The sequence below is a fragment of the Denticeps clupeoides genome, chromosome 2 (genome assembly GCF_900700375.1).
Source record: "Denticeps clupeoides chromosome 2, fDenClu1.1, whole genome shotgun sequence".
Taxonomy (NCBI): domain Eukaryota; kingdom Metazoa; phylum Chordata; class Actinopteri; order Clupeiformes; family Denticipitidae; genus Denticeps; species Denticeps clupeoides.
In genome coordinates this window covers 27,355,805-27,373,375 of record NC_041708.1, presented here as the reverse complement: position 1 = coordinate 27,373,375, position 17,571 = coordinate 27,355,805, and the positions used below count along the sequence as shown (strand labels likewise).

General features: G+C 45.8%; 1 protein-coding gene across 4 annotated transcripts; it reads left to right on the top strand.

The window, feature by feature from the left end:
- The first annotated feature begins 4,441 nt into the window (after positions 1 to 4,441).
- tfap2a (transcription factor AP-2 alpha) lies at positions 4,442 to 12,409 on the top strand. 4 transcript variants are annotated; one of them, XM_028970193.1, is made up of 7 exons: positions 4,442 to 4,548; positions 7,556 to 7,972; positions 8,503 to 8,554; positions 9,649 to 9,877; positions 10,234 to 10,352; positions 11,173 to 11,314; positions 11,691 to 12,409. In XM_028970193.1, exons 1-7 carry the CDS (start codon positions 4,516 to 4,518, stop codon positions 11,977 to 11,979), a joined length of 1,281 nt encoding a protein of 426 aa, XP_028826026.1. In that variant the 5' UTR covers positions 4,442 to 4,515; the 3' UTR covers positions 11,980 to 12,409. The 4 variants fall into 4 exon arrangements, with proteins under 4 accessions (XP_028826026.1, XP_028826025.1, XP_028826031.1 ...); XM_028970192.1 differs by lacking the exon at positions 4,442 to 4,548 and adding an exon at positions 5,674 to 5,793; XM_028970198.1 differs by lacking the exon at positions 4,442 to 4,548 and adding an exon at positions 6,222 to 6,447.
- Positions 12,410 to 17,571: the final 5,162 nt, after the last annotated feature.

Sequence of the window (17,571 nt, the reverse complement as noted above, 5' to 3'; positions counted from 1 at the left end):
TCTGAGACTCGGACTCGAGTTACACTTGAGTCGCACAAACAATGAATTGTGGCTTGACTTGACTTTTAACCAGATGGGATAAAAGTACATTCCTACAGCTATATTATCCATCATTCAAATTAAATGCTGTAATTTCAGTTTTTTTTGCCCAGATTTATTTTTCCTCCCTGATGTGCAGATTTCAAATCAAGACTGACGATGATGGCACTCTTGGGTCGAGTAGAGTTTGAGCCATTTAGTATTTGTGGATTTCAAATCTTTCTATAAAAATCTTAGTGTATCCTGATTGATACAGTCAAATAAAATAATAATCATAATATTAATATTAATGGTTAAAGAAAAAAGTTATTGCGAAGAATGCAGAAAAATATTCACTAACAGGACCCCTCCCGGGTAATAATCCGTGCAAAATAGCATAGTCTACTGCAAAAATGCATTATGGTCTAAAAATATATAAGCACTTTTCTTACACCAAAGCAGTATTATCTACAGAACCATCATTTCAGTCATTTGAGACTTGACTTGACATTGTCACTCAAGACTAGAGACTTATTTATGAACATCTCTGCTTCAAGGTTAGATTACTGTAACACATTACTGTCTGGATGCTCTAGTGTGTGCATGAGTAAGCTCCAGCTAGTTCAGAATGCCGCTGCGAGAGTTCTAACTAGAACCAGAGGAAATAACTTTTAGTTATTTATGATCTGCCACACCCCCTGTTCAAAGGGTGTGGGGTCACTGCTGGTACCCAAAGTACAGAAGGTCACAGCTGGGAGCAGATCTTTCGCTTATAGAGCTCTGCGGTTGTGGAATGGCCTGCTGCTCAGTGTTCTGGATTCAGACACAGTATCAGGGTTTAAATCGAAACTGAAAACACATCTGCGTTGCCAGAGTGATCCCAGACACAGAGTCAATAACTGAAGTCCATTTTAATACACAGTCACCTAGTCAAGCCTCCGTCTGCCGCTCTTTTTGTTTGTTCTCTCCGAGGCTCCGAATCAGGCGGCCAGACCACCTCCAGAGTCCAAAGAAGAGAGCGGACATGGACTACGGGCCGCACCACGACCTGGGTCCTGCTGGTCCAAAGATGGACTCATGACTCTGAGCATCATCGGCATGGGCAATGTTATGGAAATTATGTACGTAAAATATTAAATATTACCCATTGCATGATCGATATGTCACTTAGCACTATCTTGGGCATTTCACTGGTTATAGTAATATCATTATTGTGATTGAGCCTTAAGCTATTTTTGATAACTGCACATATTGTACTATTTTTTGTAAATATAATTTATTCCTCTTGTTTCTCCTTCTGCATTGAGCATGTTGTTGACAAAATAATTTCCCTCGGGATAAATAAAGTTCTTCTTATCTTATCTTATCTTATCTTAAATTGTTGGAATTGTTGTTGAATTTGATGGTAAGACCAATCCATAACAGTAGTCCAGTCGAGAAGTGATGAGGGTCAGTGAGTGATGTTCGTTACACCCCACGCAACAAAAGCTGTCTGAACAAGCTGCTGACCATTATGGACAATATCAGGCTCGCTAATTGTTACTTTTATACCACCACTATTTAGTACTACTCAGTGTCTCTGTGTGATTGCTGCTGTTTTTGTACTTTTAATATTTCCAATATAATTTTCATCCATTGTGTTATATTTTATGCCATTGTACTGCTGCTAGAAATTTCCTTGAGGGACCTTCCTGAGGGTTTAATAAAGTTCTACCTTCTGCCTACGTATGTCATTTCATGCGGTTCGAATGTTTGCCACTAGATGGCGGCAGCGCACCAACAATGACGTGGTTCTCGCCACTGGATTCCTGGAGCCCCGTTCTAGCAGGTCTACCTCGGAATACCATCCGGCCTCTACAACTAACGCAGAATGCAGCAGCAGCCTTCCCAAATTCTCCCACCCCACCCCACCGCTACTCTCCCTCCACTGGCTCCCAGTAACAGATTCAAAACACTAATGCTGACCACTGAAGGTTAAAGGTCATCTAGACTCTTCTCTTCTCTTCTGGGTGGTGTAATGAAGAGGTCAGACCAGCACAGTCCCTGGGTGCTTTCTCATACCCTAACCTTCCCATTAAGACAACTTAGACTAACTGTCTTGTAGTCTGATTTAGTTTGATTGTATCCATTGGGTTTGGGGTCCTAGTGAACCTGATGGTAACCTGAAAGCACGTTGTAAGTCACTCTGGACAAGGGTGTCTGCTAAATGGTGTAAATGTAATGTCAAAATGTTCCATTAAGAAGTGATGTGATTGTCATTGTGAGCCACGGTGCACCTCTGCTTTTAACCATCATCCTTGGTGAGCAGTGGGCGGGGACCATGACAGGGGCCCGGGGAGCAGTGTGTGGGGACGGTGCTTTTGCTCAAGGGGACCTCAGTGGCAGTGGCAGTGGATTTGAACCTTAAGGTTACGGATCTGCTTCCTTAACCGCTAGGCCACCACTGGCTTGAAGTCGAGATAGAATCTAAAATGCGCCACACACTGGCCAATAAACCATGTTCTGAACAGAGCTTTGCCAATTCCAACATTTGGAATCTTAAATCTGGATGATGTGAGCGACTCATCTATGGGCCTAAATAAAAAACGTATCATAACCCGTCGGCAGGGGATCACCATCTTGATCTGATCAGCTGGAGTGTCTGGAACAGTTTCATAAAATGGATTTCACTGCAATATTCGCTTTGATCGTCAATGGCGCCAGAATTTCTATTAGCAAGTCATGCATTATCCAGATAATTGGTTAACATTTAAAAATAATGTTATGTAATGGGGCAGTGGTGGCCTAGCGTGTAAGGAAACGGGCTCGTAATCGGAAGGTTGCTGGTTCGAATCGGAATCACACGTGGCCACTTTAAGACCCGTGCATTAATGAAGAGTAAAATATTTTATATGGTTGTGCAGTATGTGCTGTTCTGTCACTTACAGGAAGGTGGCAGGTGAATTACCCCACTTTATGGGACAGTGGTGGCCTAGCGGAACCCGTTATCGGAAAGTTGCAGGTCCGAATCCCGAGTCGCCAAGATGCCACTGGGCAAAGCTCCGTCCCCACACACCTGCTGTCATGGTTGCCCACTGCTCACCACGGGCGATGGGTTAAAAGCAGAGCACAACATTTTGTTGTCACCGTGTGCTGTGTTTCACAATGACAATCACTTCAGTTCGCTATAAACGATAACTATGACATTTATGTGTATAGTAAGACATGCATTGTACATTTCAGTTAGTTTTGAACACGATTATCAATAGGCTCACTCAGTAAAAATCTGGGGCCAGATTCCCGCCACCAGCACCAAACAGCAGCGTTGCCGAAGTCCTGCAATGTTCTCTTCAAACGGAAGGTGGCGCCACAGGACGCATGATTGCTGCGTAAGAAACGCAGACTTGTTCTACACGAAGTTCAACTAGCCCGCGTCAAGTCACCCAGCCAAGAGAACACGTTCGCTGTAAAAGTTTACAACAAACGAGTTGTTCGCAGTTACGTTATGTTTATTGTGCCGACTTGGTGACATTTGTCCCAATAAATCCTACGCGCGCGTTTCCCTTCACGTCGCAGCTATGACGGTGCGTGGTTATAAGACGATGTGTAATTATTAGAATAATTTCGATTGCATGTTCCCGGGACAGGCGGAAATAAAAGTTCACCTGATGCTGTGTTGTGATTGTTGTGTTGTTGTGATAAGAGGTTATTAGGTGTGTTGTGTTTGTTGGGTTATTGGTTATTAATAAGAGGTCAATGTGCCAGAAAACTGCTTTGCTTTACTACTCTACTTTAAAGCATTTTACGCGACAATTAATTCAATATTGACTTCAGAAAATGAGAAGATTCAATTTGTCGCACGTTCAAGCGATTTCCTAATGAGATAACAATCAAAAGCACAGGCTTACGCATATTATTAATTTTACTATTTAAAAAAAAAACTTTTTACATTAACAATATAAAAAATATATATTTTTTTTCATCTTAATTGAAATATATTTATGTAAGTGTTCGCACACCTGTGCGCACGTGTTGTTCCTGTTCGAAGCAAAGAAGACCAATCCGTTTATTATAATAATATTTTTTTTTATTATAATAATAATAATTATTATGCATTGTTATTGCTGTGCGGGTGACTAACGCGGTCATGCTGTCGCTGTAACGGACATTAAATGAAGAACGGGATTATTTCATCTTTATTTATTTCATATTTCATATTGTCATCTGGTGCATCTTGCTGTGTTCGCTGAACCTGTCACACGTTTCTTCTCCTCCAACTTTCTGTCCTTTTTTTATATACATTTCTTCTGGTTGGGGAGCGATAGGTGGGACGTGGTTCGCCTCCCTCTATCTCTCTATTTTGCCCCTTCTTTCTAGGTAAATTGCTCCCGCACGCCGGCGCCTCGGTGCGCATGCGCCCCAGGTGCGTCTTTCTGGCCAGGTGAGTTGGCCGTGTTCAGGTACAGGCAGAAACTGGCGCCGTGCGTGGGACGCAGAGGACGCAGAGGACCGGGCAGGATGTCGCTAATGGGCAAGATGGGGGACTGGCAGGTACGTGCGGCGCGCTAGTGTGTGTGTGTGTGTGTGTGTGTGTGTGTGTGTGAGAGAGAGAGAGATACTGGCCTCCCTTTCCACGTAAATAATGTCGAATCAAAGCTGCGACGGCGAAACGCTGCCGTTTAATCACGCGACCGTTTTAATATGGTCAATTGTGACAAAATCGATGTAGTGTCAAAAGTACTCCACGTACTCTATGATGTACTCTAAATATAGTGCAGAGTTGCAGGATTAGGCGAGTGTTAAGTACAAAGTATGAAGTGTGTGTGGGGTTATGGGGGGAGGGTTGGCCACGTCTGTTTCGGGTCCTGTGACAGGCCCAGTTTAACCCCGCGCAGTGTCACAGAAACGCAGCCAGTTTCGCCGAGAAACACCCCCCAACACACACACACACACACACACACACACACACACACACCAAACAGGGGCAGAACAAAGCGCAGCGTCGGACCCGGGCCCGTCCAGCCGCCGCGGCAGCGGGTCATTGTCATTGCTGGCCGGTTTCTGTCGCCCTCTCATTAATGACAACTGGTCGAGGGCCACCCCGCCAGAAATGGTAATGCACCGCAGGTAAAGTTGTCGGCCTGCCCCTTGACCCGCGACGTGGGGTGCTCGCGCCGCCGCCGACCGGGGGCTAAACTTTACTGCAGAGACCCTTTCACATGCAACCGCGCATGTTGTTGTGTTAATGATTTACATTTCTAAAAAAAAAAAAAAAAAAAAAAAGGACGCTTGTGCAGAATGGGACGTTTTTGCATGACAGTGACGCGACTGCGTGTCCAGCCTCGGATCTCAATGGGACTAAAACAACAGTCGGGCGACATTAAAAAACGTCGCTGTCACAAGTTCGCCCTCCCACGCGTCTCACACTCCCAACACATATCAGCTGAAAAACGATTTTCTTAAAATAAAGTTCATTCCAGTTGTCTCTTTGTCGGTAAGATGGACATTTTTGTTGTGCGTTTGTGTGTGTGTGTGTGTGTGTTTACGCGTACAGGGGTGTAGGGGGGTGAGAGTGCGCGCGCGTTTTTACCTGCGACGCGCGCTCCCGCGGCGCGGGTGGTATATGCTAATGAGGCCGCGCGAGCGCGCGCGCGGGCGCGCGTTATTACCTTCCGCCTCCGCCGTTAGAGGGAGATCTCAGAGCGCGAAAAGCCCGTCCGCCGGCCGCAGCAGACACCCCGACCCATGAAAATGCTCTGGAAATTAACAGATAATATTAAATATGAAGACTGCGAGGTAAGAGGCCGGGCGCTGTGGGTTTTTTTTTTTTTTTTTTTTTTTTTTTTTTTGCATGAAGTGAAGAATTGATATTTACATGAACGCACCTAAAACAATGCACGGGAATTGAACTTGGATTTAATGAACACTTTTATTTAATGATCTAACAACGACAGCAGTGATGAAAATAAGAATTCAGAAACCTTAACAACGTCATTATTATTGCTGGATTTATAGCAATACACTTGGTTAAAAAGTGTGCGAATTTTTCAAGCGAGACTCCCGGCATCATGTCGGCTCCTTTATGTGTCTGTTGGTATTATTATTGTACGTTGTGCGGTGTGCTGGAAACTTTCTGTTTTTTTATTTTTGGGGGAGTTGTTTCGGAGCGGCGCAGCCAGTCGAACGTGTTTTCGCCCCGCAAGCAGGAAACCAAAAAAAAAAAGAAAGAACGAAAGAAAGAACGAAAGAACTCCGCGTTTCTCTCCCCGGTTGTCCCGTCGGCGGGAATAAAACCGCGTTTTCCGCCGTTTTCGCGAGTGAAGGCGGAGGAAGGGCAGCCCGACTGCCGCTCCGAGTGGAATTCGCGTGGAAACTTCCTGTATCTGGGTACGGACTCGTCGGAGGAGCTCGGGAAAGGGGTTCATGGAGCACGAGACGTCGAAAAACGAGGTAAAAAAAAAAAAAAAGACAAAAACCAAAACAAACAAAACGAAACAAAAAACGACCCGTGAAAACGAGGTACGTGGGAAAAAAATACCTATAAGTACCGGCCTTCTCGAAAACGCCACGACTCGACAAAATAAATCAATTATAAAAATATATGATTTTTTTTTTATTGGAGACGCACGCGCCTCTGCTCGCTCCCTTCCTTTCTTTCACTTTTGCTCGCCCTCGGACCTTTTAAAATGTCCCCCCCTCTCTCTGATTCGTCAGACGCAGGAGAATGTCCCTCGTTTTTCCCTCCCTCCCTCCCTCCCTCCCTCTCTTTCTCTCCCCATCTCTGATTAGATATACCGATTCCCTCCTTCAATGGACGTCATTTAGCGCGGACCCTGCCTCGAGTCGCCTCCTCGCTTCACGCTCGATTTCCGACCGTTTTCGTCCCGTTATTAAGTATTCCTCTAATATTCCCAGCCATGAATATGTGCTGTTAGCGGCGCGGGGGACTCGGCGGCGGCGGCTTCTCGGCTGGTGTGAGCTCGGGAGAAGGGCGAGCTCGGTGACGGGACGAGACGAGAAAGGGGAGAAAACCCACGGATATAAGAAAGTTTTTTTTTTCTCCGACAAGAAGAAGAAGAAGAAGAAGAAGAAGGAGAGAAAGCAGCCCGCCGTCCTCCTCCTCTTCCTCCGCCGCGTCTTCTTCCTCCTCCAGCGGCAGCGGCCGGATCTGGAGACGCTTCTGATGGATTATCGCTCCTCCGCCGCCCGCGTCTGACGGTCCGAGCGGGGCTCTCTTCCTCCGCTCCTGCTCCACTTTTATTACTCTTTATTATTCTTTTTTTTCTGTTACCAGATCTGCGATTTTTTTTTTAAAATCCTTTCGTCGTTTATTAGCTCGTCTATATTTTTGTCTTTGCTGAATCGCTCGGGGGAAAAAAAAAATCTTCGGAGATGTTAGTGCACAGCTTCTCCGCGATGGTGAGTCGGGGTCGGCTTTATTTTATTATCACAGAAATTAAATTAAAAAAAAAAAACGACCGGGTGGAACAATTAAAAAACAAGATTAATTTGCTGTTATTTGACTGTAACGCGGTTCTTCCCCCCCTCTCGCCCCCAGGACCGTCACGACGGTACCAGTAACGGGACGGCCAGGCTGCCCCAGCTGGGGGGCGTGCAGTCCCCCTACACCAGCGCGCCGCCGCTCTCGCACACCCCCAACTCCGACTTCCAGCCGCCCTACTTCCCGCCGCCCTACCAGCCCATCTACCCGCAGTCGCAGGACCCCTACTCGCACGTCAGCGACCCCTACTCCCTCAACTCCCTGCACGGCCAGCCGCAGCCGCAGCACCCGGCCTGGCCGGGCCAGCGGCAGAGCCAGGAGGGCGGCCTGCTGCACCAGCACCGCGCCCTGCCGCACCAGCTGTGCCGGGAGTACCGGCGGGAGGTGCTGCTGCCGTCCGGCCACGGGCTCGAGGCGGGCCTCGCGGACTCGCTGCCGATCCACGGAATACCTCACTCGCTAGATGACGTTCAGGTACGGACGGATTTTTTAATTATTATTATTTATTTTTTTTACCGTGTTCAAGAAACCCGGACAAAGCCGCGCAGCTACGAGCACATTTCTGGGGGGGCGAAAAAGGCCCGAATAATTCTAGATCGAATTCGTTTGGTTATTTTGCGTTTTGTTGGACGTTCCAATTCCCTCCAGAAATAAGATTTGTAATAAAGCAACAAAAAAAAATTAAGGTGCCTGTTTACAACAAGTCGAGAGAGTTTAAACGAAAAAAATGATAAAAGTAGGTGATACCTGAATTATCAATTTTCACCTTTATTTTTTATAATAAGCTTTTATTTTATAAAAAAATGTAGGCCGGAGACCAGAGTGACGCAGCCTGTTCATGCCGCATATTTACAGTCTATTTAAAAAAAAAACGTCCTTATTAACGCCACGACGTAATACATTCATTTTTTTTTTTTACAAATATTGCGATATTTTTTATTTTTTTGGAAAGAGCGTGTTTAGACCTTGTTAACCCCCTCGCTCCCGCCTTTCCCCCCTTCCAGCATGTCGAGGATCAAGGCATCCACATCCCCGACCAGACCGTCATTAAAAAAGGTAAAAGCTCTCTCATTCCGTTCCATCACTGGCCCTGGATTTTAACTCAGATCGAGATTTTTAAAAAATATTTTTAATAAATAAATAAATAAATATATATATATTCTTCTTCTATTGTCGTTGGTTTCACGAAATGTAAACCTCTTGATACTTTAAGCCGCGCATTAGCAGACGGGGGAAATCCGCGAAGCTGTGGTTAACTTTCACTGGTGGAAATAACACGCGCGTGTGTGGTGTCCGTGGGAGCTTCTAGTGCTTTTTCGTGGATTTGAAGTCGGATGATTATTTTTATTAGTATTATTATTATCGTTATTTTTGTGTGTGTCGGACGTCGAGGAGACAATGATAATTGATAATCTCCAGAGTTCGTTTAACTCCCATCGTCTCTATTTGCCTCCCCTGAGCTATTAACGTCAGCAGTGATCTATCCCGGGAAAAAAAGAAACGGGGGCTCGCGCGCGCCTTTGTCTCCGGTTACCGTCCGGACCCCCCCTCCCAGAATAATTCTCACATGGGTTTTTTTTTTTAATGCTCGGTTTCTCGCGCCGTTTATTATTCGTTCTGGGTGAGAAATGTCTACAGATGACACTCGGACGGTTTACAGAAACGGTGTTTGTAGCGACACACACACACACACACACACACACACACTTGCAGTCGACATGCCAGGCCGGAAGCCGTCTCTCCCGCGTACCGCGTCGCGGCGAATCCACGTTAAAAATCAGGACGGGTGGCGCCACTTTATTATCCGAGACCGTCGTGTCCATTTTGACATAAAAAAAAAAATCTCGTTTAGGAACGCATCCCCTTCGAACATCATCATCATCATCATCATCTGCTGGCTTCTGGGGGTGTTCATAATAACCAGAAGTATTATAAATTATCATATCGCATTAAATAGCTTTGCAGCGGTCAGTTCTGTCGGTAATTCGGTAAAAACGTGCCAAAAACCATCGAGATATGATGAAGGTGTTCCAGTAGAAAAAAATTCAAATCTTGAATATTTGTCTGTCACGATGGATCGGGCGGCACGAGCAGAGACCGAAGCAGATTACCGATTTTTCTTATTTCGTCCCCCCTCCCCGTCTCCCCAGGTCCCGTCTCCCTGTCCAAGAACAACAGCAACGTCTCGGCCATCCCGATTAACAAGGACGGCCTGTTCGGCGGGGTGATCAACCCGAACGAGGTGTTCTGCTCGGTCCCGGGCCGCCTGTCGCTGCTCAGCTCCACGTCCAAGTACAAGGTGACGGTGGCGGAGGTGCAGAGGCGCCTGTCGCCGCCCGAGTGTCTCAACGCGTCCCTGCTGGGCGGGGTGCTGAGGAGGTACACTTTTATTCCCAATAATAAACGAATAATATTACAGTATCGGCAGCGCGTTCTTCCTGCGCTACTCCGGCGCCTTTTAATATTAATCAGTAATACTGTGCACAGTCCGCGACCATTTCTCGGACTATCTACAGTTATATATAAATATATATATATATATAAAACACAAAAAATCACAACATATATTCTATACAAGACAAAAAAACATCACATTTCAGAACACACAGACTAGTGAACTTTTATGCATTTATATGCTTCATGAACTCTACTTAACATATACAGTATATGAATATGAACTATTATGATTCGTGTAAAATACCGATCATTTTCTCCCCCCTCCCTCCCCATTGCAGAGCCAAATCGAAGAACGGAGGCCGGTCCCTGCGAGAGAAACTGGACAAAATTGGATTAAACCTGCCCGCAGGTAGACGCAAGGCCGCCAACGTGACGCTGCTGACGTCACTAGTGGAAGGTGAGCGGCGCCGGTTCCGGTTCCGGCGGCAGGTGCTCTCGGGCTTTGCGGCCCCCGTTTATTACAGGGCAGAAAACGATATTCCATTAGAGCGCCACCATGCTTGTGATGGTAGGAGACCGATGCGCATAAACCAAAAAGTGGATTTTTTATTAAGTGCAACGTCTGTAGAATTCGTTGTGAAACATCACTGGAGACATTTATTAGTCAGCCACACGACAAATCGCGTCGCGATAACGACGCTTTAACGATACTCTATCGGAGCGCTGTGGTTAGGACGCCGTGCACGTTTTCGAGAGGCAAAAGAACGGCCGCGACGGAATAATGGTGACCGGTGGTTCGTAAAGCTATTATAACACACGCGTACATATCTAGTTTTTTTTTTTACATAAATAACCGAACGAGTTAATTATGTTCCACTGTGAGGACTAATCCGTTTGGATTATTCAGCGCGGTGGTATTTGGGAGGTGAGGGCTCCGGGACGCTCCATTGGCTCCCGTTAATCATTAGAGCCGGAGAAGCGATTCCCTGGGGTGGGGGGTGGGTGCTGGGTGCTGCGCTGCTTGGTGAAGGGACGCCGGCTTTTTTTCCCGAGTTTTTGTGGAAAGCGGACAGTCCACGCCGGACCGGACGTCCGTGACGCTGATCGGCGCGCATGCGCCGTTCCGCAGTTAAAAGGCCAAACCCGTTCCGCGGAATTAAAACAGCAAAGGCGCTAATAAATTGTTAATCGCACCGGGCCCGATCGTCGGTGAGTTAGTGCACCGCGTTGCACCGCCACTGAACCCCGCTTTTTTTCTGCCCCTCCCCTCCTCCCAGGCGAAGCGGTGCACCTTGCCAGGGACTTCGGGTACGTGTGCGAGACCGAGTTCCCCGCCAAGGCGGTAGCCGAGTACGTGAACCGCCAGCATTCCGACCCGAACGAGCAGGTCCAGAGGAAAAACATGCTGCTGGCGACGAAGTAAGTGCCATTCCTCTCCTTCAGGTGTCCCGCGGGCGCGCTGCTGCGCATGCGCCGAAGGCCAATACTCCACTCGGCCCACAATTTATGTTCGGCGAAAGTCGATATGCTTGACCATGACTATCCAAAAAACGACTCATTTTATTCATTTTATTAACATTAGTAGTAACGGTCGGTGGGGTTTTCGGTTATTTGGAGTTACAGACCCTGCATTACTCTGCTGGTGTTTAGACACGATCCACTGGGGCATCACTTCCTATAATAAACTCGGCCATTAGGTCAGATCGGAGGTTTACGACTGGAAATGTCATTTTTAGCTCTTTACGATGGCAAGGGGGTGTAAAGTGTTCTTTCTTTCTTTTTTGGACATTTTTAGACAGATCTGTAAAGAGTTCACGGACCTGCTGTCCCAGGACCGCTCGCCCCTGGGCAACTCGCGCCCGCAGCCCATCCTGGAGCCCGGCATCCAGAGCTGCCTGACCCACTTCAGCCTCATCTCGCACGGATTCGGCACGCCGGCCATGTGCGCGGCGCTCACCGCGCTGCAGAACTATCTGACCGAGGCGGTCAAAGCCATGGACAAGATGTACCTCAGCAGCAACCCCAACAGCCACTCCGACAGCGGCACGAAAGGCGGCGACAAGGACGAGAAGCACAGGAAGTGACGCTGACCGCCCCGACCAAGACCTACAGAAATATATATATATATACAAATAGATATAAAAAAAACCAACAAACAAATATTACAAGATCGATCGCGCATTTTTACGACTTTCTCCCTCACCACGACGATTAAAACCACGGATTCATGGCCGACCATAAGAAGAAAGGAAAACGAAATACACAAACACACACCCTCTCTCTCATACACACACACACACACACACACACACACATACACCCGGAGTGGAAAAGAGAAGACGAGAACTTTTCATGCACTCCTCATTTTCCATCTTTTTAACGAGCTGCAACGGACCCCCGTGCCACCCCACCCCCCAATACGCGATTGTAGCCAAACCACAGAAAAGAAGCGGAAAGATGGACGATTCTCTCTTTTTTTATCAGTATTGTGAATAATAAACTTGAGAAAAAAAACAAAAAAAAAAAGATCCACGACCATGTCCCGACTTCAGACTTTCACTCCGAGAGACCAACTTGAACTCTGAATTTCAACACGATTCGCGGTGATGTGAGGGAATCTGTGTTTCATGTATGTATATATTTATTTATGTGTAATTTAATGGGAATTGTACATATGGTGCGTCTGTTGAATCTTCTTTTTTATTTATCTGGTGCCTCCTGTTTTAGTGGGTTTAAATATTCGGTTAGTTCTGTGGTTTTATGGTTCTTAGAAAAAAAAGAAACTGAAGTTTTTTGGGGTATTTTTTTTTCTCTGGGATATTTCAATTGAGCCCTCTTGTAGCATGTTGAGGCGAGATTAAAGCAAGTGAACAAAAAAATCGAATAGAAATAAACTTCCATTTTTTTCTCCTCTCGATATCAACCTTACGCCATTCTTTATTTTTTATCGAAAAAAGCATCAGACCCTGATGAGAATAGTTTAATGTTTCAATTCTTCTTCTTCTTTTTTTTTTTTTTAAATACAAGCTTTCAAGTGTTGTGCCAATCAGAATACGTTTCACCTCCTGTTCTTCCCTTGAAGCACCATAAGAGCAATAAATTGATATTGTCTTTTTTAATTTTTTAATTTTAATTGTTTGAAGAAATTCAAAGCATCTGGGACCATCTGATATCTTGTACGTCCAGTATCCAAATTGGAGGCGGTTTTAGCTGTATTGTATAGACCTGTGCTGGCAATAGTTCCCATGCCTGTCAATGTATTATAGTCCTTTGTTGCCCAGAAAAAAATAAATATTTGATACGCTTCATGTCAGTTTTATTCACGCAATTTATTGTTATTTCGTGTTTTCGTTCGCAGCAGTGTGCTGTTATATATATTCGTTATATACTATTCAGTAATTGGGTTTAACTGTCCCTTGACGGTTGCTTGCAATAATCAGTACTGTTTCCATCATGTATAATAATAATAACAATAATATTAATAATAATAATAACTATTATAAGACTTACTTCAAACTCCTTCACAGCACAGGATCATACAAATATGGCGGCGAATTAGATTTTTAATTTTGTTTTGCGAGTCAAACTACATAGAAGACTTCAGCCCTGCAGCGAAACGTTTCTTTAAACTGGACTGAGTGGCTTATGCGGATGGTTACCGACTCTACGCGTCTGCTTTTCGATGTATTATAATTTTTTATTCTTGTTTTTTAATCGAATGTGCATCGTGTGAATTGCTCTGTTTCTAATTGAAACACGCCATTTTAATTTTGCTGATGTATTTTCTTCACTCCGTCCCGTCTGATGCCGCTCGTGGTGATCACGTGCTTAGACGCACCTTAACCCGCGCGCGCCGCACGCAACGTTACGTAACCCGGCGCGCGGTTTGAGTTTGAACGTTTATTGACGGCCGCGCTTCCGAATGAGTTCACCGCACATGCGCATATGTGTGTGTGTGTGTGTGTGTGTGTGTGTGTGTGTGTGTGGAGATAGATTTAAATATAAATATATATACATGTGCGCGCTGGTGGAGCAGGTGAAGCGAGCCATTGTCTGTCAGGCCTGTTTTTGTTGGCTGCATCTCAGATTGTGTGTGGGATCCTCACCCCAGGCACAATAGCTCAACTCATAAAGAGAAATACCCTGCTGCTCCTGCTGCCATGCAAAAAAAAAGGCATAAATTGTCATTTTATAGACATCGGAATTAGGGGCTCACGTGGGTAATGTTAATGTAATTTATTTTACACATATATATACATTTATATTTCTATGTTGTTTTAATTCTAGGAGCGAAACTAAAGCATTCGGAAGAGCATCTATCACAACAGCGGCCATTACAAGCATGTGTGCGTTTTTTTACTCGATGATCCACAACAGTTCATTCAATCGTTCCTAATAAAGGGCACAAAAAAAAACGACTACTTCTCTACTGCTATTCTTAAATGACATACACTCGGTTAGCGATACACATTTTTTGGGCGAAATGTATATTTGTAAGTAAAAGAAACCGGGATCCGCGTTGAACACGTCGTCTTTTAACCTTCAGTATTAACTCTTGATTGATAATTAACCTGAACATTTCTCAACATTCCCTCCCAAACCCTTTAGCACGAGTTGATTAAATGAACGTGGCGGCTCTGACGTTAAAACAGACAAATATTAAAAATAATGCGTTCACACATTCGGAGAAAAAAAAAAACAGACACAGCGACTCTCTCTCTCTCTCTCTCTCTCTCTCTCTCTCTCTCTCACACACACACACACTCACACACTCAGACACTCAGACATGCGCCGTGGAGTGCGGCGCACCTTACGCAGGCGCGCATGTTCCCTGACTCCGCTGTAGTCGGGAGGCATTAAGTTCAGACGGTGAAGTGTAGGTAATGCGGAACGGCACCCTGCTCCCTGGTGCCCACGAGCAACCCACCCGACTGCTGCTTCCATTCAAAATACAGAGACATACACACACTCTCTCTCTCTCTCTCTCTCTCTCTCTCTCTCTCTTTCATTCAAATGTTAAAATAAATCATTTCTATTTTCTGTTAAAAAAATCGCAGTTACATTTCGGAAGGATTATTTGTGGTAATTAATAGAGGACAAAACGACGCCGACGTCTCTGTTGGGAGAGGACACGACGGCCCCGAGAGCGGAGGTGGCGCGAAACGCGGTCGGAGGGTTTCCACCCAGGCGCAAAATGCCTAATTGTTCCCGACGCCGACGTGAGGACCCCCCTCCCACACACACGCCCGACCTCGCCCCTCTAGCGCAGGGAGAGGTCAACGACTTTTCGCGAAAAGTCGCCCGTGATTACTCGAGGCACCGGGTAATCGATCAGAAAACACGTAACGAATCTGGAGTAGGCAGGCCACGCCTACCGCGTTTTGGCAAGCGTTAAGAGTTAGAGGACAGGTGTCCACGCAGGAGTTGCGGGCCGACTCGAACACCACATAGAAATGATGACCTGCAAATGATGAATACCAAAATTGCAACGCTACGGGGGATGACGTCACAATTCGGTCACAACACGCGTGCTTGTTTAGTATATTTAGGAAACGAAAAAAAGAGAGAAATGTGTGTGTTAATGTCCCCTCCCCTCCTTCTCCGCTTAATAGAGTTTCTACTCCAGCTTCGGCCTCCCTCTCTCTCTCTCCCCGCGTTTTCTGCCGCCAGCCGGGGGGGGGGGGGGGGGGGGGGGGGTGTCGCCCCGGGCCAAACATATGCTTCTTTCCATCGCGCTAATCCAAATTCAGCGTGCACGAATAATTGCTCGAGTGGCCGTGGCTTCGCGGGGCTTTGTCCCTCGCTGGCTCCCGTCAGCCAGGCACACGCCATTTCAATCAGACCATTTCTGAGGCCCTGTCGCCTTCTATCGAACCCGGGACCTCACAGGCGACGACGCGCGTTTAACGAACGACGTCACGCTCCTTAAATAACACGTCTGTCTGTCTGTCTGTCTGTCTATCTATCTATCTATCTATCTAGAAACCGATAACACGTTAAAACGGCTCCACTGACGGTGCGTCATTTTTGGAACGTCACGCTTTAAACAACAAAAAAAAAACTCGATACGAAGGAATGCAAAATATTCTAATGTTAGAATTTTTACTCACACAATCATTTAATTTATTTCGTTCCATAAGCACAAACCTCGATTCGTAAGTACGAATCGGTTCGTTTTTTTTTTCTTCTTTTTTTATTAATTAATATTTAGACGATAAGGACACGGGGGCGTCAAACTTTTCAGTTTGAAATGTTGTTATTACAGAAAGGAAAAAAAAAACCTACACCGACTCTACGACATAAAAACATGCCTATTTAAAGAGTGAGTGAGTGAGAGAGAGAGAGAATAATTTGGGGACGTTTTCCCGCTGCACCACCGGCCCGGTGGCTCGGCGTCGGTCTGTTATTTGGAGATATCGTACTTTTTTGCAAGTCGCAGGGCCCTCGAGCAATGTTGACCCAATAACATGCTTAGAGGTCTTCGCCGGGTTAATGCATGGTAATCAGACCCAAAGCATTTTTTAAAGCCGCCCTTTCCCGCCGCACATGGGCACAAAGGCGCTTTGAAGTGAAGTCGCGCGTTCGCGTCGTCGTCGTTATTAACAAACAACGGTGCGCGTTATTAATACTGTGGTGCGCGATCCTCATAATCAACGTTCGTATCCCATATAGGAATGGCTGCTTTTTTTTTTTTAATTACCATCGCTCCAGACGAGCTGACCGAATTCTCCAAAAAAAATTCATCTTTGGTCGTGATGAATGCGTACATTGAGGGAGATAATAACGGTACGTGTCACATGCTTTGTTACAGTTTACAGTCCCGCCACTGTGGCACGGAGGAACCCTCGTCCCGCCGCCACCCCTCAGCGCCCCGTCGGCCTTATTTTTCTGCGAATCAACGATGAAAAATTACTCCAGTAAAACGGACCATTTGCTCGGAAATCGCATATTTTCACGGAGACAGACAGAGAGAGAGAGGGGGGAGAGAGGGAGCGAGAGAGAGAGAGAGAGAGAGAGAGAGCGACGTCTGCCCGAATTAATAGACATGATAATTTCACGGCGAAAGAAGAACACTATTTCATCTCGCAGCTATCTGCTCCATCACAAAGGGTCAGAGCGCAGCTGCGGCGTTATTATGGGGCCCGGTGATAGGATCCCGCTCGCTTTTCCCGGCACCTTGCTCCGGGCCAGCAGTAGCTGCGGGCGATGCCGGTGCCGCCCCGTGATAAAGGACTTTACTCAGGCAGCAGCTTTCACTGGAGACCTAATCAACTCGTAGGATTGGCCTCTCCGCGTTTTTCTCCATTTTATTATTATATATATATATATATATATATATATTTTTTTTTTACAACGGGACAGCGACTAACTTTAGGCTTGCTGTGAATTTAAAACATGTATGTATTTATTTATGGCAGATCACATTTTGGCGCCCAAACACGTAAATTACGAACGACCCAAGACAAAGTAAAGTGCGCCAGTTCATTGGAAGTTGCTCAGGCCAGGACGCCCCCAGCGCTGTAGAAATGAATCTTGTTTTTTTTTTAAACACCACTGCTTATCTGATTGGAGATGAATGTGAACGTGTTTCTATTATTATTATTATAAAGCAACCTCGCTGTGGAAACAAAAAGATAAAAAAAATCCGTACAAGTTATAAAGTAATTGTTTCTGAA

Bases quoted from the DNA above. Each gene is read 5' to 3' on its own strand.
- tfap2a (XM_028970192.1), top strand. From the start codon at position 5,743: ATGAAAATGCTCTGGAAATTAACAGATAATATTAAATATGAAGACTGC. The intron at 5,794-7,555 runs GTAAGAGGCCGG...TCTCGCCCCCAG, and splicing joins TTAAATATGAAGACTGCGAG to GACCGTCACGACGGTACCAG. The intron at 7,973-8,502 runs GTACGGACGGAT...CCCCCCTTCCAG, and splicing joins ACTCGCTAGATGACGTTCAG to CATGTCGAGGATCAAGGCAT.